This window comes from Apus apus, chromosome 6, assembly GCF_020740795.1.
Source record: "Apus apus isolate bApuApu2 chromosome 6, bApuApu2.pri.cur, whole genome shotgun sequence".
In the NCBI taxonomy this organism is placed as follows: domain Eukaryota; kingdom Metazoa; phylum Chordata; class Aves; order Apodiformes; family Apodidae; genus Apus; species Apus apus.
The window spans coordinates 4,528,763-4,551,772 of record NC_067287.1 but is presented as its reverse complement, the minus strand read 5'-3'; the positions used below and the strand labels follow the sequence as shown (position 1 = coordinate 4,551,772).

At 37.5% G+C, this 23,010-nt stretch overlaps 1 protein-coding gene across 5 annotated transcripts in view; it reads left to right on the top strand.

Annotated features, from left to right (window-relative positions):
- Positions 1 to 23,010, top strand: part of ARHGAP15 (Rho GTPase activating protein 15) — a 333,818-nt gene that overhangs the window by 193,485 nt on the left and 117,323 nt on the right. For all 5 annotated transcript variants that reach the window (XM_051622745.1, XM_051622748.1, XM_051622746.1 and 2 more), the window contains 2 exons: positions 935 to 1,057; positions 10,136 to 10,234. In XM_051622745.1, coding sequence (XP_051478705.1) covers positions 935 to 1,057; positions 10,136 to 10,234 — 222 coding nt within the window. The remainder of the gene's footprint in view (positions 1 to 934; positions 1,058 to 10,135; positions 10,235 to 23,010) is intronic.

Here is a 23,010-nt window from a genome sequence, read left to right as displayed (position 1 = left end):
AGCTCTGGCTGCCTCATATTCCTGCTCAGCTTTTGGGGGAATGGGCAGGGTGAGAGAGCCCAAAACACAGATAAGGTTTATTCAAGGGTGACGAGGCTCCAATGGTTTGTTAGAAAACTTTAAAAATCTGTGTGTTCAGCGAAACCTTTGGAGAAAGTCTTCCCATGCTGCTTCTGGAGCACCCAGCCTCCAGCGCTGAGATTCTCCTTCCTATTCACACTGCCTATTTTGAGAGCTATGGTGGTGCCCTGTAAGCACCTCAGCAGAGAAGAAGTTAGATTTATGCCTTTGAAACTTCCTCCAGGGGATTTTCTGCAGCTGGGTTCTGTGTCTTTTTGACACAGAGCAGGAATAAATTGAGCTCAAAATGTGTCTCAACTTGGTAAATGCCTAAATATAATAAAATCATTAGGACGGGAATACTTTTCTTTCCATAAATTAATGCATCTTGCACACATTTCATGGCAGATAGCCATGTTTTCTATAACTACATTAAATATATATATAACGCTTAATCCATCTTGGCAAGAGAATTCAGTCCTTCACTAGTGGTGTAACCATCCATCCTTTCTCCTAACAAGTAGTGTATAGCTAATAGTGCATAGCACACTTTGAGTCCAGAGTTTCCTTTGAAGAACCATCCATGTGAAACTGGTGGGATTCGTGAACATTTCATGAGTAAACTGGTCACCATCCAAATGCTTATGGGCAATAAATAATACAACTCTGTGAATACCCAGCAGAGTGAACTCATCATGTTTATTCACAAATGTATTAATCAGATGTTCTGTAGTATCCAACCAGCCACAATGCTGACCTGCCACATCATTTTACTAGGGTAGCCGTGGCTATTATTTTCTAAGGGTATCTGAGCAAACTACTATTAGTTAAAAGATATCATTTCACTGAGGCTTATTCTTTTGATTTCCTTTAGTTTTCAGACTGAACTACAGTGCCTCTGACACAAATGACAGAAACCGAGTTAAAAGCAGATTAAAGAAGTTCATCTCCCGAAGACCCTCCTTGAAAACGCTGCAAGAAAAAGGACTTATTAAAGGTGTGTTCACTCTTATATACTTTTTTGGAGTAAAAATTCATAAATTAATTTTTCATTCTCAGTTAAATGTGTGAGTGCATTGGACAAATATTTCTTAGATATAGTTTTGTTGCTGTATCTCATAAAACTTACACTGCTGAACTGTAAAGAAAGAAATCAATTTACGGTTATATTTGTCTCTGTGCCATCTGACTGCTGCTTCCACTTTTCTGCTTTGGTGTCCAGGTGGTAGAAACCCCTCCATTTAACAGGCACTCACCATGCACATTACAAAGCAGCATGCTGCTCAACTCCATTTCTTTTTAAGAGAAGAATAATTATATAGTTCAATATTTTAGAATCCAAAATAGGAACTTCAGATGCTGTGCTGACTGGTTTGTTTTCTAGGGCAGACTGGGATAGTTTCTGCTGTCTTCTCTCATTATTTTTCTCACTCGCCAGCAAAATACACTTTTAACAATTTAAAATACATGCCAGTGCATAATAAATACTTTGACTTTTTCCTACTCCAGTTTCTTGCTCAGTTGGTCAGCCATCATTTTCACATATCCTTAAAAAAGGTTTCATTGATAAAACGTGTTTGTTAGTTTGTCCAAGGAGCAAGCGTTTTGCAAAGAAGGTGGTAGTTTACTTGAAGGCAGTAGCATTCTGACCACTAATAATCAAGCAAAGCCATGTTTTAAAATATTGTCTGGAATAATGCTTTAAAAATTTACGCACTCCCAAATTATTATGTGTGAAACCCACAACTGCACATGCAAATTGACTAGAAAGAGGCATTTTGCCAGCAGCCCCTGTCAGTCTCCAGACTGTGAGTTTTCCAGTGGTGTGTCAAAAATGGCAAGGGGTGTTGCTGGTGTGTATTAAAATTGTCTGTCCTGAGCCAAGAGATTGACCCCAGCCAGCAAAGCTAAAGCAGTCACAAGAGTTAGAGACCAGCTGGGCCCATGTCTGAAGAGAAGATTTTATTAATTAAGTTCTTATGTTTTAGATGCATGCAGAAACGTTCAGTGCAATGTTGCTTACCGTAAGGAAGTCTTCATTATATGAAGTCATCATGTGCCTTAGTGATGGGCTTCTGCTTCTAACTGCCACAGACACTTTAAAAATATGTCATTTATACATAAATGTATGTGTGTGAGGTGTACACACTCATACATCATACTTCCAGGGTCTGTCCTTACACATTCATAGTATCTGATTTCAATCCATTGGAGGGGTTTGCCTCTTTGAAGTACTCTGTGGGTTGAGGGTGGGATTTGAATGCATCATATTAGTTTGTTTCAGTTATTACAGTAATAGATGAGTGATTTATAGTCTTTTAATTTCTGGGTTTAAGGAGGGGGTTTTTTTTAGTTTAATAAAGTGTGGCTGATGAATCTCCTGTGGTGTTACATAGGGATCAGATGTGATCCCTGCTAACAAATCCAGATTCATTAGCATAACTCAAATCCAGCCCCTAATATATCTCTCTAGGAAAGCCAGATGCATTTGGTTTTGGCTACAGCTGCTTTAAGCTCTTGATTCATAAACATAACTTGGTTCTACCTGGGATACCCTTCCATGGGTAACAAAGATGCATGATTTGTGACACAGTAATTCAGAATTGGTACCCAGCGTGGTTTTATTACCAAACTAATGTTACCATGATGAAAACGTGTTAGTTATCTACCATGAAGCTTCATTAGGATTAGGTTTTGGCCATGCAAATGAGGCAGGATTCGTTAGCACGGCTTAATTCCAATCTACAGTAAGTCTATGTGAAATGCTTATTTGATAAGGTTCCTTCATTGTCTTCACCAGAGTTTATCCCTTAATCTGTTAAAATGTTATGAAAATGCAGTTGCAGTGTTTATACAGAGACCACTTTTAAGTGTTAATTTTTAGGCTCACATTTGAATACTCTTAACTCACAAAATGTCACCACCCAGATTAAAAATCAAACGCTTGCCAACTTTTGTATTTTAGGATGCATCTATTTATTTTCCTAAAGGTAACTTCAATGGTTGCAAAAAACCCTCAAAACTATTTATTTGCTCGTTTCTTAAGGGGAAAAAAAAAAAAAAAATTAACCAAATTTACAAGGAAAAATTCCTCCAGCTCTGAGAACACGCATACTAACTTTTCTCCCATAGGGAAATACTTCTGTCAGGATTGCAAATCCCTTAAAATAGGGGCTTGTAATAAAAGTGTGTCTAAAGCCTTGCAGGACATTTTGGTACCGAGTTTCTGACAAAGAGCTGTTCTGTGTGCTGGTGAAGAACTGATATAAATATCTGTGAAGCGTGTGGTGTTAATTACCCCAATGCAGTGGCACTGTAGGTGCTATGAAAACCTTCACTTTTCATCAAGTGCTATTCATATTTGCCAGGGGCACTATAAAGCTCTCAAATCTATATTGATTTTTTACATTGTATGTCACACTGGAACCAAAACTCCAATAAATTTAACACGTAAATTATAGTCATGAGTAAATACATTTTAAGGTGCTAAGTTCACTTAAACACAGTTCTGTGCTCTGTTAGTCACTGATGTGTACACACTTGGCCAGAAGACTCAGCAAGTTTCTCTGCATTAACCAAATTTGGGAATGCAGGCTTCAAAATTAAATAGCAGTTTGATCTCCTGGGGTACTTTGTTCTGCCAACACTGTTATCAGAAAATCTAGAAATTCTGTGATTGTCAGTTAACTCTTAACTTCATTTAAGTAGGATGCAGCAAATATCCACGCAGTAAGTAAAGTAGGTAGTTAACAAATGAGAAGAATAAGAAATAGGATGATAATAATCAGACAGGGGAAGGTAGCAGACCCAAGTGCAAATGTTAGTTGCATGTTGATCTGAAAATGGAGACGCGCTGACGCTGCACATGACAAGAAGTTATTTTTGTCCTTGCTGTCCCATTTGCTTTCTAGTCCTTTGCGTAAAAGAAGCCAGAATGGGAACAACACATTGGCTCCATTCATTGTGATGAGCTGGTGACTGGGGCTTTCCATGCTCCAGGGAGAGCTCTAATGAAGACCGTCAGTCCTTCTCCTTCCACCTCGCTCATGCTTACACAAAGTATCTTTGCTCTAGAAGCACTTGGAGTAGTTTTTTGGGATGATATGCACCCCAGTATTTTTGTGTAATATGCACGTGTCCATCTGCAGACTTGTGTCTACACAGCCACACGCACACACAAAGCTACAAACAATAAATAAGAGGCATGTTCCATGTCTGCCTTTATAGCAGTGTTATTTTGAGAATAACTGTGTCCAAATTTATATGCTAGGGCAGGGGTCCTCAGTTCCTCAGGACTGAAATATTCTCAGAATTTACAGAATCTGCACTAATATGCTAGAAAAATAATGTATAAATCTCCCCTTTTAAAATGACTTTATAGTCCATAATTGAACTTTGATCTTTTATGTTTGAGCTTTGTCATGATTTAATATTACCCAAAATGAATTGCCAACCTTCAACTTGATATTGGCCTGTTAACTTCCTCATTTCTGAGCCTTTCTAGTCCACCAAAAAAAACCCCCAAGAAACTTCAGTGAAGTTGTGACTTTAAAGCTATGGTGGCTGTGTTGGTAATAGACTATCACAAAATACACTTTCAGTAAATGGAGAAAAGCATGAGTAACAAATTAGCATAAATGACACTGTGGGAAATGAGGAAAATGCAGCTATGCAGTTGGCAAGAAATTAATCTAGTTTTTTGGGGGTGGATTTTTTTCCCCCAAAAGCTAGACACCAAAGGAACGTCGCTGAATGTATTGCATGAGTTAAGGCAAAAACCAAAACAGCATAAAAATTGGAATGGTTACAAGTGTTTCAAGATGAAAAAAAAAAGCCACTCAATTGCTAGTGAAAGGAACTAGCTGTGATTTGGCTTGATAGCCTATAGGACAGGGCTCAACATATGTTGGTGGTTGTGCAGATAGCAACACAGAGATCACCAACCGTTTCATTTCTAGAGAAGAGAAAAGTCTTTATTGTCTCAGATGTCTCAGTGGACCTTGGAGTACTTCAATGTAGTGAGTGGAACACTCATGAGAATTTAAAAAAAGTTAAGATCTACCTTTGGTGTGTTCAGTAATTCTTCTGGGATCTGCAGGAATGTAGCAAGTGATCTGGTGCCCATAAAAACTTAGGGAGTGTTAGGAAGTGTTTCCTATGACTTGCAGGGACACTGGCTCACAAGAATACTTCTTTTTCTCTTTAACCACCACAGGGCCTTTTGCAAGTACCTTTCCCAAACCCTGTGGATAGCCAAACACTGGCCAAAGTGATTTTTTTTTTCCTTTGACATGATGGCCAGAAACCATTCAGAGATTTTTTAAACAGCTCATTTTTGGAGACCTGTTTTGAGGAGTACAGTGAACGCTCAAAATGAGTTCTTGTCCCCAGTAAAACACCATCATTTCTTTCAAGAGACCAGTGTCTGCAGTCCTCTTTATTTTCCTTTTTTTCTGAGCATGTGAAACAAATCTGGTAGCTCATATGCCACTTAACAGTAAGTATTCACAAATGTAATTTTTTTAATTTTTTTTTTTTTCAAATTGATGACCACCACAGATCAACGATACATAGTAAATCTCCAATTTAAAAGGACTGGCAAGATTCCCAGCTTGCATAAATCAAGCAAGTTCCATTGACAACCTCACTGACTTCAGTCAGCTGAGGACCTGGCCCACTTACTGTAAAAGCTCTGTGGCATTATTTGGAGCTCCAGACTGGGATCAGCATCATTTTCATGTCTGACTTAATATGTCTGACCCTACAGATTGAACAGCTAGGAGAAGTCACCTTTCACAATATGGCCCTTTCCAGGCACATCCCTTCCCCCTTCAAAAAATTCATGGTTGTGGTGCTTACTGTTCTATCCCTCTTTCTGTACATTCCTCTCTTTTTTTTTTGACTTTTCATTCTCTTCCTCCCTTTTCCCTCCCAGCATTCAAACAGATACAAAGAAAACCAGCAACTTAGATGTCAGTGCAAAGCCCTGGTAGTCCAGCAGTTAAAATCCAGATATGATAGAGTTAACTTTGCTCCTGGATGGCACTGAATTACATATTTCACATTTCTAAAAAATTGGGTGTTACTCCATTATACCTTCTCCTCTCATGTCAGAATTTGAGCTTTTCCCTTCCCAGTTCTTTTTAATAAAAAACATTGTAGAATTAGTTCCTTCCAAGTGTGGCCACATCTCATCCCTGTACACCAAAAACAGTTAAAGAATGGCATTCTCAGTGAGGATGTGGCTTTAGTGACTTTGTTTTAATTGTTTCTTTTCCAGAAGTATTGTCTCCCATAGACTAGATTTCTGCAGCTCAGAATTAGTGGCTTTGCTGCAGCCTGCGAGAGCTACTCCAAAAAAAAAGTAGCTCTGTCGGGCTGGGGGAAAACTTGAAGCTCACCAGAACAAGCAATTCATTGCAGCTGTAATTGTCATTTTATATTATACAACTTGCAAATGTCCATTCCCTCCTCTTCTGGTGTCTCATTTTATAACCATGTGCAAAGCTGTCACCCCCCCCCACACACACCATCTTAAATAGAAAGTTTAACGTGCAGATATCAGGGATGTGTAATGTAAACCATACCCCCAAACATATTATGAATATATTGCTCTTCTTAAAAATGCTTGTTGGTTTTTCATACAACAGTATTGACTAACTGTCTGTGTTTGATGTATGGTTTACCAGCCTGATGTAGACTTATGGTTAGAGCTTAACTTGTTAGTTCTGCTTTTGCAGCCAATTCAGAATAACTACAGATGCCCCAAGATATTAAAATTGACTGCTCAAATGGACTCAGTGTGGGAGTTTCATTGGTTTTAAATTGATAACAGCTGAAAGAGTGAATGATTAAAGCTGTATATGGGCATAGTATGCAGCTCCTTTGTACAAGCTCTTGTGAACAGAATCCACTGTATGGGAATTGCCTTTGTTCTAATAAAAGATATTTCTGAACAATTGTTAGTTGAAATTTTTAAATGATGAAACAAGAGCTTTTCAGGAGCCTATAGAGGAAATAATTCCTGAGAAACTGGAATAACTCTGAGAAGATAAAGTGGATTTCTATTCAGAAGGGAGCATTTAAAGTTAAGTAGCATTCCATAAGGTGGTAATCGTGTCTATTTCCCAGGCATTTGAGTTAAATAAGCTGGATAGGAAACATAAACTGTCATAACAGGAGGTTAGGAGTGTTGTGTACATCTTTTTTTTTTTTTTTTTCAAGTAATGAAAAATGAAGTTTTGAAGGGCCTTATTAGAAATAAATCAAATAAGGGCTTTTTGCTTCTTTTATCCCTTTGGGAGCCATTCTTACTTTTTGGAAAAAAAAAAAAAGTTCTGGATAGCTTCCTCTTAAACTAGTTGTAAAATATATATATAGACACCTATAAAGGAATAAGAAAATAATATTTTTATCTTAGTTATACATAAATCTTGTCTACAAAAGTTAATAATTTGCCATTCCTGTAATTCCTTGTTTTGAAAATACTGCGCAAACAAATCTTAACTGAGTTTTCCTCAACTATCTCTGTGACCCCTATAAAACATAAATATGGCAATGTAAGGACTGCCATTCCCATGTTTATATACAGAAACAGACCCAGCAAAAAATCAATTGACTAGAGAGCCACGGAGTTTGTGGTTCAGGAGTACCCAGAATTCAGAGTATTCGGATGACTCGTGAGCTCATGTACATATAAATACTCATGAATTTCTAGAAGGAGAAAAAGAAAATCCAAAGCAGTTGTGTGCCATTGATTTACCATACTCTCTTTTGAAGCCCAGGAATTAGTAATGCTGATTTGCTGCCTCTCCCATTCAAGAAAACAATCCTGAGGCCTATTTTCTAAGGAAAAGGTGTTTTAAAGCTTAATTGCAGGATACAGGATGTGACTATAACCATATACAGAAAGGTACATAAAATGAGGTTGAACATTTTGCAGAAGATACAGAATCTGCACCCAGAGAGGAAGTAGTGAACTAGGTAAAAATTGCAAAACAGTTTCCAGACTTTTCAGAATTTCTTCCCAGGAATATCAAGTATTCCTCATTCATACTAGGGATTCTAAGAGTAACTGCAAGATAATCCTGGAAGTTGGCTATAAAGTGGTTATACTAGAGAAAAGGAGCTGCTGAACATCCATACATTTTTTTTTTTTTTTTTTCAGTTTTTCAAGCATTGCCCTCTAAACACCGTGCAGTTCTTTGCCTGTTTTGCTTCTGAAATTGTTTACAAACGTCTTTGTCCACCAAATAAGATACATTTTTACTTCTTTTTAATACAATTTACATTGGGGACCATTCTGTATTATGCAAAGAATTTGACAGGTCTTTGCTAAAATTTTAAGAAACAATTAAGATGTCAAAAAGAGGAAGTGCTAGTAATTTTTAATCATAAATCTCTGTATATATGTAATTACTACTGAAGGCAGCTATAAATGTTTTATGAAGAAAATGTAACCAGACTGTGCTTTGTCAGAAGCATAACCCCAAAACATGTGACAGGCTGTTCGCTAGTGCTTCATGCCACACATGCACACAACCTTCTTCAGTGTGGTTCTGTGCTCCCAGTTCCATTCTCCAGCCCTTCTGCAGGCGAAACTCCAACTCATTTCAGTCCAGGCTTTGGTGCACTCTACCAGTCTGCAGATAACATGCTTTGGGAAGGGCTGGAATAAACCTCCCTGACACCTATCAGGAAGTCCAAGCCATCCCATGCACCCCACCTTGTTTCCCTGGTTGTTCCCTACTCTGGGGTATTAGCAAAGGCAACTGTGGTGCTCTTGAAACCTAAGCTCAGTAAGAAATAGTGGTGATGAATGACAGGAATGCAAAGCCCCTGGCAAAGCAGAAAATTTGATATTAGTGAGAGAAAGACGCACTGCTTGGAGGAAGAAGAGTAAACTGATCATGGTGGAAGATATTGGGAATGACTATGGACAAACATCCAGTGCCATGGGAGCTGTAGAGGACAGCAGGAGCTTCTGCTGTTCTGCAAGTGAGCGTGTGTGTTGGGTTTGCTCTTCAGAGCCTGAGCTTGTACTAGCACCCCTCAGCGATCTGTACACAAATTTTCAAAGCCTCTACACCAAATTCCAAAATGTAGTACTCTGTTGGAATGCTATATGGAGACTGTCTCCTTGGATAAATGATGATAGTACACTCTTATTGTTTGAACATTTAACTGGCTCCTATCGAGTAGTTTCTTTCATCTGTTTGATTCATTTTGATTCTAGCTGACAACATCTCCATTACTGATTGCTCTTTTCATGATTTCTCAAACATATAGAGTGGAAATGAGGTGGAGGAAGCTAGTTAATAATCTGAAGAGTTTAACCTGCTTATATAAATATGTTTTAAGATCAACATTCAGAGTTGCTCAAAACTTTAAAAGCATAAAAATGTAAAGGTAGCATTATCTCCTTAAATGATTATTCATCAAAGAAACAATACAAACCACAAGTTGAACAGTGTAAGATGCAATCTCATCCAAAGATATCTAGTATGTTCTGTTTTATTAAAGAGGCAATATGGTAACAATAAAAACCTCTTGTGAAGATGACATTGATTTGTACTAAGTTCTAATGATGCAAAGCAATGAAGTCCTTGCATCCCTGCAGTTCTCTATGGCAAGAGTGAAACTCCATATGCATGGAAGAAACAAGCTTCAAGGTTGCATCATCAGTCAATATCATGCAAGGTTTTGGATTCAACACAATATGGAGCTGTATCTCCAGAAAGGCTTTCTCTTTTTTTACAGCAGGTCCAAGCAAACCCCAGAGACATCCAAGTGTTATAAAGGTCAAGGTATAAATGGCAATTGAAACTTGAGCCCAGGAGATGCATCTGGGTCCTGTGGGCAGCAGGTATCGAGAGGTTTGGTTCTGTGGCACAAGTTAACAACCGCTAGAACTCAGAAAGGATTTATTTCCAACTTTGTCTGTCCATCTTTGATAGTTGAGATTTTAAGAAATATAAAAACTCAGAAGAGAGAAAAATCCCACTAATAATAACATAGTTTAATGTATTTTCCTCTTTTTTCTTTTTCTTTTTATTTTTTTTTTTCCAAAATGTAGATCAGATTTTTGGCTCCCATTTGCACTTGGTTTGTGAGCATGAGAAATCTACAGTTCCCCAGTTCGTAAGACTGTGTATAGATGCTGTTGAAAAAAGAGGTGAGTACCTTAATATTTAACACTATTTCTTTTTCTCTATTAGCAATCAAACTTTTAACCTGGTACCTGTTTGAATTGCCAGGGTAGGCAGGCAGTTCAATTTATAATATAGTTATGGACAGAATTATATCCCATTCTGTATCTTCATTTTCGTTATTTGATAAGACACTAATAGAACCCATTTCTGCTGATTATTCCTTATATTTTGCTTGACATGTTGTTGTTTTAGCCTTTCTCCGGGTAAGCAAACACTAAACATCAATAAAATGTCAGCAACTTTCATTCTGAACTCTCTGGTGAGCATCATGCCAATACTTTTTCCTAAGTCCTGAAGTGTATTCAACCAAAATAAATCTTATTCTAGTGTGACCGCATTTGTTTTTTTAATGCGCGTAGGTGTCGAATTTCTAGTGTTATTTTAAAAAGCCATAATATTGTAAGAACACTGGGATGAGTATTCATCCTCATTAAAAGTTTTTGATTAATTTAATAAGAAGGATTTTCATGGTATAAAAAGATGTGCTTAACACCGTTGCCTGCCTTCCTTTCTTCAGAGTGTATCTTCTCTCATTGAAGGTCATTTTCTTTGGAAGGTACATGCGGTAGATGCAGAATCTTAAAATGTATTGTATAAAAATGTGAGGCTTCATCACCATCTGTTACAAGTTTACAACTTGTTCCAGGGATCTGGGGAAACATATATCTTGCAAAAGATAGAAAATTTATTTTCAGAATAAGGCTGGGTGAACCCATTGTCACTGCCATATACTGGAGTCTCAGAACAAGAGAAGCAATGAAAAATAAAAAGATACTTAGACTGTTAACCACAAAGGAAAAAGCTATTTTAATTCCATCGTTGCTACCTGGTTTTATAGTGAAAGGTGCAATAAAACTACCCTGGAGTTTCAAACTCTGGGAAAATCATGCTTTAATTATACAGCAAAGAGAGTGCTGGGATATTATTATTCCCAGAATGATTGGCAGGAAGTCAGAGACTAACAACCTGGAGATCGTTCAGTAGGGGGAGATAGCAGCATTGGTTTTTTTGGAGGAAGGCTGGAGGCTGGATAAAGAAAGAGACAAAGAAAGGGGAGAAATGTGTGAAGTGGCTATTAATAGATGAGGAATTGTGAGGAGAAATTCAGGACATGAAAAGGAAAGGCAGCGATTAGATTACAGAAATGCCACGCCATGCGGGACGTGTCTAATTGACTGTTCAGTTCCCATCTTAGCACAGGTCCTCCAGAAGATGCACTAGATATTTCCTAGATGTTTTGTGGTATCTGACCACTCCTCCAGGATAAGTGAGGCCAGAGGACTCTGAATCATAATAGAAAAATCCAAGAAGCCTAATTGGATGTTTATTGTCTGTGTGATTATCAGGGAAATGTTCATGGAAGAAAATGAACATATCACTCTATTTCTTCAGAGGAGTTCATCCTTCTGAGCATTAGATTATTGTTCTTGTGTTTCCTTCAAACTTGCTCTGACTTAGAGAAGTCTACCCCTTTTAGTTAGTCTAACATGTAAATAAAAGCTAATCATGTGGCATGAGATAAAAATTTCATTTTATCACTGTATTTATGAGTTTATATTAGATATACAGTTTTTTCTATTATTATTTTCTTGGATTATAATGCTTGCATTTACTCACATTCTATTTACTCAAAGTGTTGTTTTTACTAAGTTCTGGCATAAACTATCTCAGGACAGCAGTAATTTATGTGAAGCTAAGTCCAATGTTTATGCAAGCTTCTGATGACATTTTATACCGGGGTTGGTATTAGGAAGCAGTATGTGGAGGTGCCAAGTCTCCCGGCATGGCTGAGACTCAACAGATCTGAAGCCCTCCTCTTAATGGCCAGATATGCCTCCAGCCAAGATACTCAACTGCAGAGTCATGGGAAATACTTATGTACCAATTATGGGAAAGGCACATTTAATGAAAACTGTATGTTTACTTTCATAGTCTTAGTAAGATGGCCTAGATACTCAGTACAGCTGGCATATTGGCTGTTGTAGAAAAGCTTTTTTTCCTATTTAGAAAATATATCATCTACATACTGTAATTGTACCAAAAATGTTATTTGCATGCTTCGTTTAAGATAAAGGATTATTAGGAAAAAATACCTTAGGAGACTAACCCTAAATGTCACTTGCAAAACATTCATACTTTGCTGAACGGTTCCCTTCTTGTTTATCAGCTCATGGATTTAATTATAGTTTACCTACTGGTTTTCTATTTGTTTTTCTGATTTTTAAAACTTTGCCACCCTGCACAGAAAGCAAGTCTAGCAGTGATCTGAATAAACCATATTAATTAGGACATTTTCCTGCATAGGGGAGGTTACATACAATAGCCAAGTGTAGTAATATTCTCCCACAGATGAAAAAATGTACAGGGTGTCTTTAACTGTTGGCAAAATTTCCTGGTTAGTTACATTATTTTAAATTTAATATCTACATTGAAATCAGAGGAATTATTCTGAAATTATTTTGCTGCAACTTAGATCAGATTTTGGTCATTTCTCCCCTAGGCTACTGTTGCTTTTTCACCATTACAGGACAGAGGTGCTTTATAAGGTCTGGCCTAAGACTTCTTACACCATAATCCATATTTATCTGTCTGACAAGGCTTCATTTGTTTAAGAGTGAATTCCCCTTTTTTCAGCTTCTTTTGGTATTTTTAGTTATTGAAAAGGGACTGGGAAGCAGAAGGTCTTTCTGCATTTATTCAGCCATCTTGCAGAGCCTTTCATAAAGACAGTCAATGATAATGTGCCTGTTCTTGTAAACTTGTGAGGCAATTGTCACTTTTTTTTCTTTTTTTTTTTTTTTTAAAGCAAGCTCATTTTTTTCCCTTCATTCTTCTGGTATTATTTATTCATTCATAATTTTTGACAAACTTCTTGTTACGTGTATTTAGCTATACAGATCTGTGCCAGTAGGCAAGGAGCTTTGCACCCTTGGTATCTATTGAAATATCCTAAGTGGAAAAAACCCTCCCACATATGTGGGACATGGTGAGGAGAGAGAATAATTCTATAGAGTGCAATGATCAGATTGAAAAAAATAGTGAGTATTCAAAGACTTCCAGCATTTCTTCAGTTTCTGCTTTTTCAAGGTCTTGGAGGGAAAGCTTTTCATGAACAGTGTTATTCTTGTTTTTTCTGACTAGACTTTTACTTTGTCATCAGCACCTACTGTGGATGTATTGTGTGTCTTTCTGCTGAGTTGCCTTTTTCAATGTTTTCCACACTTTTTCTCCTCCCCAGAACATGTCTGATAGGTAGCCCCACCCCTGAGCTGAGTGATGCAGCAAGGAAAGCCTGGGACAATCCTCCCAGAGTACTCTAACTCACATGCTGTGCTCTCCTGCCAAGGGTGGGGCCTGTTGCAAGATTTTTGGTGTTTCTAGGCCAGATATTATTTCCAGTCGTTTCTTGAGTCACCTATTTATTTTGTTATCCATGACCCTTTAAAAATCCTGGCTGTTTTTTGATTATTTTTTTTCTTTTAAATATGTGAAAGGCATGAGTAGAACGCATTAAAAAAATAAAAATATCAGTCTGCATTGTACCTAATCAAAATGCCATCCAGTTCTTCTCAGAGTGATGTTTTCTCCTGTGAAAACAGTCTGATACTAAACTCTTTACTAGGGATGATCATTTGTCTGTGTGTCTAATGACAGAGTAAATGAACACCCCAAGCAGTCAGTGTACGAAACCTATTGAGGGTATCCAGTGTAGTTTAAGTTTTGTAAAGAAATACAGTACTGAAGCTCCGGGGAAATATAATTTAACTTTCATCTCTCTCTTGAAATGTCCTTCATTTTCTCCCTCTGTTCCCAAACCCAAGTTAGTGTTCTCAAATCAGCTTAAATGACTTGAAAAATGACACTGCAGGCAGCAAAGCTGAAGATTACAGGTACCATTTCCATTCTAAACTGGACATTGCAAACATTGTTTTCTGTTGCTTTTCTTGGAGCACAGGATGCTCTGACAGGAATGATACACAAAATTACATATTTGATTCAATGCCTAAAAGCCACCCTGGGATCCATAACCTTGCTTAAAGATTTAAGAAAGACCTTTAGTCCAATTCTGAGAAGGTTCTTAGCTTAGCAAACTTTATCTTTCAACTTTACTTCTTAGCAGCTGTTATGTTTTTTTGCAGTCGTTTGTTTGACAGGATCCAGTTATAGGTTCCGATGTCTGTTTAAAGAAACAGGGAGGTTGTTGGCTTTAAAATTCCCTTACTGCTTGTGTGTTCAACATTTTCCCAGGCTTTTCTACATAGTTTGCCAAGTAAAGGGACTGACCTTTTGTAGCAAACACTTTTTCATTTCTAAATGCTCACTTTGATTTTTGTCCCATTTTATGCTCATTCCAAACTGTTTACAACCCACTAAAAATGACTGTGAATTATATGTTTGTGTAATGGATTCCTTTTGTGGTCGGAGTGGAATGTTTACTTTGAACAATTAGTTATCTTTGGGCAGATTATAGTGACCTGAAAAAAGAATGGCTAAAATTATTACAGTACCTTAACTATTTCCTTTTTGTTATCTTCTCTGTTTGTTCAATGCGTTATTTACTGGGTTTCATTTCTCTGAGCCCCCAGTGAACAAATCATGTTAAATAGGATCAGCGACAACAAATCCCTGAGCTCTTGGTTCTTGGGGCTGATCTGCTGGGGTAGGACTGGGCACGCCAGGGAGACTTCAGAAGTGACCATTAGGTTGGGTGTACAATTTGAAGCAGACTTGGTTTGAGAGAAGTTTTTAAGGGTTTGCTTCCTGAAAATGAGATTTCTTAAAAGTGTCTGAAGTTTGACACCCCAAAGCACCTAAAATGAAAAGACACTTTAATGTCCACGACTGTGACTTGATTTTACATATCATTTCAGAAATGCACACACACAAAGCCTCATACCACTGAATAAGCAGTGTTTAAGGAAGAAAATATCTTTATGGGCAAAGATAAAGTACCTTATGGGATGCAGTAAAGAAATACAGTCATCCCAATGAAGAGAAATGAAGATAAAAATGGTATTTTAAACTACCTCACCTCCCAAATGCCAAGCTGCCCTGTGACAGAAGGTTGTGTCCCTTTCATCAGTTTTATCACTTAATCTAAAAGCTAAAGTGCAGCTAAAAGCACTTTAAAACCTATTTATTAAGAAAAAAAAAAAAAAAGAGAGAGAGAGAGAGAAAGAAAGTGATATTTCATTACCTTCTAAATCATATATTGCTTAAAAGGTAGTCAGTATCCTGGTAGGAAGTTTACATAGAGGAGAGTTCACTTATCTTAAGGAGTTAAGGAAAGAGGAAATGAGTTTTAAAAATACAAAGTAGTGTGAATATATTTATATTACTAGGAAAAAGATGAGTTTTTAAATAGTTTAATGCTATCTCATTATCCAATGGAAGAAAACATTGCAGAAGAATTGAAAAAATAATAATATTCCCAGGCACCTCCTAAAGCTGATGACTGGGATCACTGACTTTGGTATGATGTAGTCAGGAGATTCCAGGAGCACAGTGAAGATGGCAGAAGACACGAGGCCTGTGCTGCCAAGATATGTATTAATAGCCACTATATACAACCTCCAGCAGTGTGTATCCCTGTGTGTATTGTGATCCTCCATATTATTACACTCTGTTCAGTGACTTACTCCTCCAGGGCATATTTAGCTTAAGGAATGTTTTTTATGCATTTGGTTCTAAAAAATGCTTCGGCCCCATTCCTGGGGACCTGAAGAAGGCAGTTGGAAAGTACAGGGTAGTTTTGCCAGAGTATGCTCACCACCATCTTCGAGCTTCCATTAAAGGCGGAGTGCTCCTGGGCCACTTCCCAGCATGATTAGACCAAACTCATCAGCTGGTGGCATAAAGGATTTGTTCTGGCAAGGTTCCCTTGGGGAGAAGGGAAACCTCAGGAGACTGACCTATCCTGTGCACAGTGTTATAGCTGTGTCTGAGTGCAAGACTATTCTCCAACAGCACTTGGCTCCTGAATAACCACTGACATGTATTTTATTTGTGTTTACTCTATTGTATCTTTTAGCCTATTTCTATCCTAAGAGCAAGACACTGTTCATGAGTAGCAGTCTATTTCCTACAAGCTCATTGACTGATTTTTAGTACTTATTCTCCTCTGGAAAGGTGTTTTCCAAACATTTTTTTTTTCCTTCTCCCAGACCTACACATGCTGCCTTGCTTACTCTGATATAATTTTACATATTGTTTCTAGTGGCTATAGAATTCAGTACCCTTAAAGTACAGAGATCATGTTGCTCCACCAAATGATCTGAGCTCCCAGTTCTGCTAATTTTGTACTGTTCATTCTTTCCCACTTTGGGATAATCTATTATGCTTGGATCCAGGCACGCACTAAAAGCTAATACTTCCATGAAGAATGTGCAATTTGTACTGTTTAGCTTGTGATGAGATTCCTGAAGTCTTTTATGATTCTATCTTGTTCCAAGGAAGCTTCTGGTCCCAAGTTCTATATGCACTGAATTTAAAAAAAAAAAAAAAAAAAAAAAAAAAAAACAGGGAAAAAAAATTACACACACACAAAAATATCCAGCAGTTCAGCAGATAAAGACTTTTTCCAGGGAATTCTAATGGGCTGAAGAAATCTGTTTCTGAGGGCATTGAACTATGTTTACTTTAAAGTGGCCAACAAGCATAAACTTAAACGTACAGATGAATGCAGTATAAAACAACAAAGTTCTGAGAAAAGCCCTTGTAAGTTTGTGATTTAAAATGTTTGGGGTTTGTTCTGTTGGTTGTTTCTTTTTCTTCTTCTGAGTAGAAATTAAGAGTGGTTGAATTTAGTGCAAACATGTTGGCAAGCTTTCCTCAACCATCTCTGTCTTCAGGCTCAGGCAATCCTGCTCTAGCCACCTTTCTTAGTGTAAGAGCCAGTTAATAGTGTTGTGCAAGGTCCAAGTCAAAATTGGCTCTGAAGGGTATTCACTTTGGGGCCTCTGTGTCTGCTAGAAAGCCACATTCTGAGTTAGAAAAAATATCAAGAAGTGTCAACAGGAAACATCACGGAAGGGCATACAAGACAAATTAGAGAAAAGGAGACAACAGCAGGGGGAAGGAAAGAAAAATAAAAAAAAAAGGCAAAAAAAGAGCCTTGCAATGACAATGCACAAAAGAGAGAATAAATTTATATTTTAAAAAATCTGAAAGCAGCGAGTGTAAACTAGTTAAAAGAGGAAAAAGCCATGAAAAAGGCAGGCATTTGAACCAGTTGCTGTCTTTGTCATAGTTACCTGATACCTGTTTCATTGATTAATCTGTTCCAGAGAAATGTATCCATTTCTATGAAAAAAAACCGGGGATTTGTATTTTAAGCCCTGCCAGTAACAACAAGCAGACACTCAGTGTGCACCAGAGTAACATTTACAATGCCTGGGCCAAATTCATGCCTTGTGTAATTTTATTGCTTTTACTGGAATTACACCAGAGATGAGTTTGGCCTTTTGCCTTTTTCTAGCATTGTATAATATATCTATTAGTGAACGTGTAGAAGGAAACAGGGCATTTTGTCTTCAGAATTTTCCATAAAATCTTTTTCAATAGGCTTAATAAATAAAATAAACCACTTAACCTGTGAAATAAAAAAGAATCAAACAACATTTTCTCGATATTGAAATAATGTTAATATACTTTGTAAATCAAGTAGTTGACATTTGTACAGGCTAAAACAAAATGTCTCAAGAAATTTAAAGCCAGCTGACTGTCTCTGGTGCTTATTCTGTGCCAAAGAGAAAATGAAGGTCCTGACATACCCCCTGGTCAGAGTCAGATTCAGGGAAGCTCACACATGAGGGTATACACCTCCTAGCCATGGAAAAGATAAAAAGATAGATACCAAAAATCCTCTTTTTACTTCCTGAACAAACTGAGGATGTGAGGCACTATGCCCTAGTACAGTACACATGCCGTGGCAGACAAGGAGCTGGGAGTATTTCCACTGCAAACCCCGTTTAGTCAGACTTTACAGTTCAGCCATTTATAGAACACTTTGGGCTAACACTTGACAAAATGAGTCTTGGCCTAGAGGAGATGTTCACACACACACACAAAGAAAAAAGTTACATCCATTAAGTTCCTTTAGGGGGGAAAAAAAACACAAACGTAGTTGTAGTTTCAGATTCTTTCAACATCCTGGGTCTTAAAAATAAAGTTACAGTTTTTAAATAAAATTATGAAGACATGATTCCACAACATAGATTAATTGCTCTTCCTGTGGGAAAAAAAAAAAAAAAAAAGAATAAGCTACTACAACTACACTGTATTTTTTTCAAAAAAAGTTTTGCAACAGTAAAAGAAAAGGCATTAAAAAAAGTTTTGCTGTCTGTGTGCAACACGGTGGGGTCAGCTTAAAAAAACCCTGTCTCGGTTTTTTTCTGCCTGCAATTCAAGAGAGCAAATAACTGCAGTTGTATTTTATTACTTCAATTATTTGCTGTAGCAGCTTGTGTTACATCAATGTTTTAACCGTATAATATAGCAGTCTAATGGGATTGATACCCAAGTGAGAGAAATTGTACCAACAGAAAGCTCCAGGAGCAAGGCAGAGGGCAAAGTAAGAGGGCAGTTTAAAAAGGAGACTTTATCTTAAGGCTTTGACTTCTATAAGTGAAGATTTTTTAGCTCATTTTACTGCTCTGAATTTATGAAACCGATATGGTCAGCAATCTAGTAACTGAATTGTCCCTAAATTGACTACTGCAAGATAAAGCCCCAAGGAATTAACGTGTCTTTTAAAGATCTCCAGTTATAGATTTGCTTAGCATATGGCTTTATTACAATCAGGATCCTCACAGATCATGGATGCAATTATACAGCAAACCAACTTCTTTTTGTCTTCACGCAGACAAACAATGCTTCCTGGTTTTCTGAGGAATGACATATCTGTAAATGAGAGCAAAATGTGGCCTTTTGTTTTCATAACACAACAGAACCGTATCACTTGGATCCTGAGCAGCTCCAGCATGCCTGATCCAGCTCTCTCTTCATCATTCCTTCATGCACCTTTTGAAACAGATTAGAAACTGCTTTTTCATGTTTATTCCACTTTGTAATGGACATAGGCTATTTCTTTCTATATATTTCCTGCTTTATTGATACCAGCCTCTGCCCACCAAAACAGCTGGAGGCTTCTCTGTAAGAACCTGGATAGATCTATTTTGGGGTCAATGGTTGCTCCTTACAGTTAAGGAAAAGCTTCAGTATTTTGTTGGATCAAGTTAAACCTTCATCTATTTGGATCAGAAATTTAAATATCCAAATTTTCTCTCAGGATTTAAAAACAAAGACCAGTAACTTGTTCAGTTGTCCAGGTCATGGGCCATTTACAGGCAATACAGAGGCTCTGAAAATCACCACAAACCCCCCCAGACCAAAGGTAAGGGGGTGAGTCATCCCTGAGGTGCCTTCACTTAGAAAGTAAGAAAGTCCTCAAAAGACAGAAAGAGATTATTCCATACCCCTTTGCTCCATCTTCCCAGGAGAAATTTCTCCCAACATTGCAAGCCCTATGTTTAGATTTGTCAGTCCTGAACTGACATGGTGTTACGTGACATAACACACTGAAGTAGCTGCCACCAAATGGCTTTCCTGTGCCAGCAGTAACCACACAATGGTGTTGGAGGTACCACAGCTTTTTGTTTACTTAGAAATGAAATTATTTTGATGAGTGTATGGTATCAGTTAGCAAGTGTTGAGTTCTTTATGGTGATATTGCTCATGTTGACTTAAATGGAAAACGGATCAGCTCAGAAATCTGTAATAAGAAAAGTTTCTTAGCGTACTTGTAGTGATGCCCTGTGGTGCTGCTAGAACTAAAAATCTGTCAGCATACTTGGTAGAAACTTTGTTTCATGGTTCTCTAACTCATATGATTGAGATTAAAGTGAACAAAATCTTGGCACATATTTTGGCAGCCAAGAGGCATTCCTCTGCTTGTATGTAGATGTGTGTGTGTGAGACAGAGAGACAGAGAGAGGGGGAAATGTGGCAGCCACTCATTTGGTGTTAAATTATCAGGTGTTACATATTTTTAATAAACCTTAGTAGAAAGATAAGATACATCCTCTTCTGATGAAAACTGGTTTCACTGAGCCTATAAACTTTACTTTGAACAAGCTGAGCATCTACCCTAACTGTGGAAAACAAAATAATTAAAATTCTCCAGCCCAGCTAACCTGTAAGGCAGACTTGAATCCAAGCAGCAAGGTGGAAGATGCTAGAAGGATGCTCTCTAGGCAGCCAGGTTTTCCTGCTTTTCCACTGAAAGAGAGGGACTCACAAACAGCCTTGTTTAATGCCCTGATCTCTGACCTGCAGGACTATCTTCAGAGCAGTGGCTGCTTTCCGGTCATAAACAGCTCTGGTCTCGTGATGGAGCTTTTTGCACAGGAGCTCTTCTACCATCACTGGGCAAACCCACCATCTTTTTCTCTACTTTGCAGGCACGACACATTGGTGCTTGAAAAGTCTCGAGGTTCGCACACTAGAAATTGTTCACATGGTTTCTTTAATTATCTCTGCTGCAGTTGCATTGTTGTATTTTGATATGACATCCATTGAAAACCCAGAGAGCACAGCTTACAGTAAGAGTTTGTGTTACAAACTTTGCAACTGTCTTGGACATCTCTATAGTAAATGTCATTTATAATTATCAGAATTTTCACCAAAGAAGGAAATCAGATATGGAAAACACTGTATGGCAACTTTGCCTTCCCAAGCCTCCAGAAATACCAGAGGGTCTGTGTGAACCCTAGTAAAAAGGATGAGATTGGATTTCTACCTTCCTCACATCATTCCATGTCACAGTCAGCATTAAGATACAAAGACAACGATTCAAATCAAAATGCTTCTCATAGCTTCAAATTTTAAAATAATTATCTTGCATGAAAGTATCAAATTATGCTAATTTTTATGCATTTACATCATTGAAAATTCACCTAACAGATATCCAGTATGTTAGGCTTTTCCTTATCAGAAATCAGTATTTTTCTGTGTTTCTTGCATGTCCCAGTTATGTTTAACTTACATTATTTGTATTTGTTGCAATTTTTTTATTTTTTTTTTGCATATTTCAAAGTAAAAAGCAATTTGTTCCCTTTCAGACTATACCTCAACAACCTCCCTTCAGGAGTTCCTGAGCAATTCATATACAAGTTTTCTGCTATTTTAATGTAGTATATCATGGTATGCATGTCATACTACAAAATGGAAACTATGGAGTTGCTTCTGTCAAAATAATGAACTGTGCACTAATCCCTTAAGTTTTGGTACTTATAAAATTCTTTTCATCCCAGTTCAGGATTTTTCTGGTTTCTGTAGATATCTTGACTGCATTTTTTGCTGAATGTTGCTTTGGTGGTGGTTCAGATTTTGCCCAAATGAAATGGAGGCAGAAAAAAAAAAAATTAAGTTATTTGAACCTGTCTGAGGACAGTGAATGTAGTGGGAATGACAGGAAAAATAATACATAAAACTTCAGAGTCCTGCAGCTAGGATGGAAAAAAATATATATATAGAAAGATAACGTAAGCACAATAGGTTTGGTCATATTAAAATTAATGTTTCTGGCTTTTTACATAGTACTGCTTAATATCACTCCTTTGTAACACTAAATATGACTTCAGCAAAAGCCAGAACATTTTACTCACTTATTAGACTAGAGTTTTATCACACAAAAGAAGGTGTAAGTACATTCAGTGGAATTCCACAGTTAAAATCATTATTGTGTTTTTAAATGTGTGCAATGCACACTGGGAAAGATATTATTAAAGTAAAAGTTATCTCCATATGCACATACACACACACACCTTTGTATTGTCCCATTGATATGTTAGACAGATATGCAATGCTAAGAATTCAGTAAGTTGGTGTTAGATATAGCCATATGGCTACTTATCTTCCCAGAGAGCCTCTGAGTTTTCCACTCAGGCATGGACTGTAACACCCAAAGGTGTCTGATAGTGTGACTTAGACTAAAGAATCTAATTTTTAAATGTTTTCTCCCACTTAAAGATAAAAAGCAAATACAAAGATAGATGCCCACAAAGGGAAATGAACAGGCAAAGACCATTACCAACTGCACATGAGAGCCCAAACTCCATTTTTAGAGCAGGCTTCTGCACATTCCTTCTGTTAGAAGTCCAGAACCGAGCTGGTCTAATTGCTAACTGTAGGGAACAGATCTAGCCTTCTGTGTTATGCAATGAAACAAGTACTATCAAGTGCCTCACTGATATTTCTTTAACCATTGTTGAACTAGAAGATCCACTCCCCAGCAATGCAGATCAGCTGTAGGAGGTGCCCACAAATGTTTTAGGTAGAACCTAGTCCTTAAGACAAGACAGATAACCTTGAGGCATCCATGCTTGAACAGAGAGGCTTTAGGCTGCCAAGTAAAAAATGGATCTGTTATAGAGATTAATATTGGGCCTATCTGAACTCCTCAACTCTCTCTAAAAAGCCAAGGAATGATGGAAGAAGCTTTCCTGAGACTTTCAATTTTCATCCGAAATATCCTTATTTTACCCTGAGTTTCCTATTCTCATCACTATCATTAAAAATAATTTTCTTTGCCAAGCAAAGGCACTACAGTGCAGAAAATACAAACTCCTTACCTAGTTTGGCTGAAGATTGTGTGTGCCCAAATGTACAGTTCTTCCACTTCCAACTGTTACAAGTCCAACAAGCAGCAGTACTAGTCAGGACGGGGAGGTGACATTAC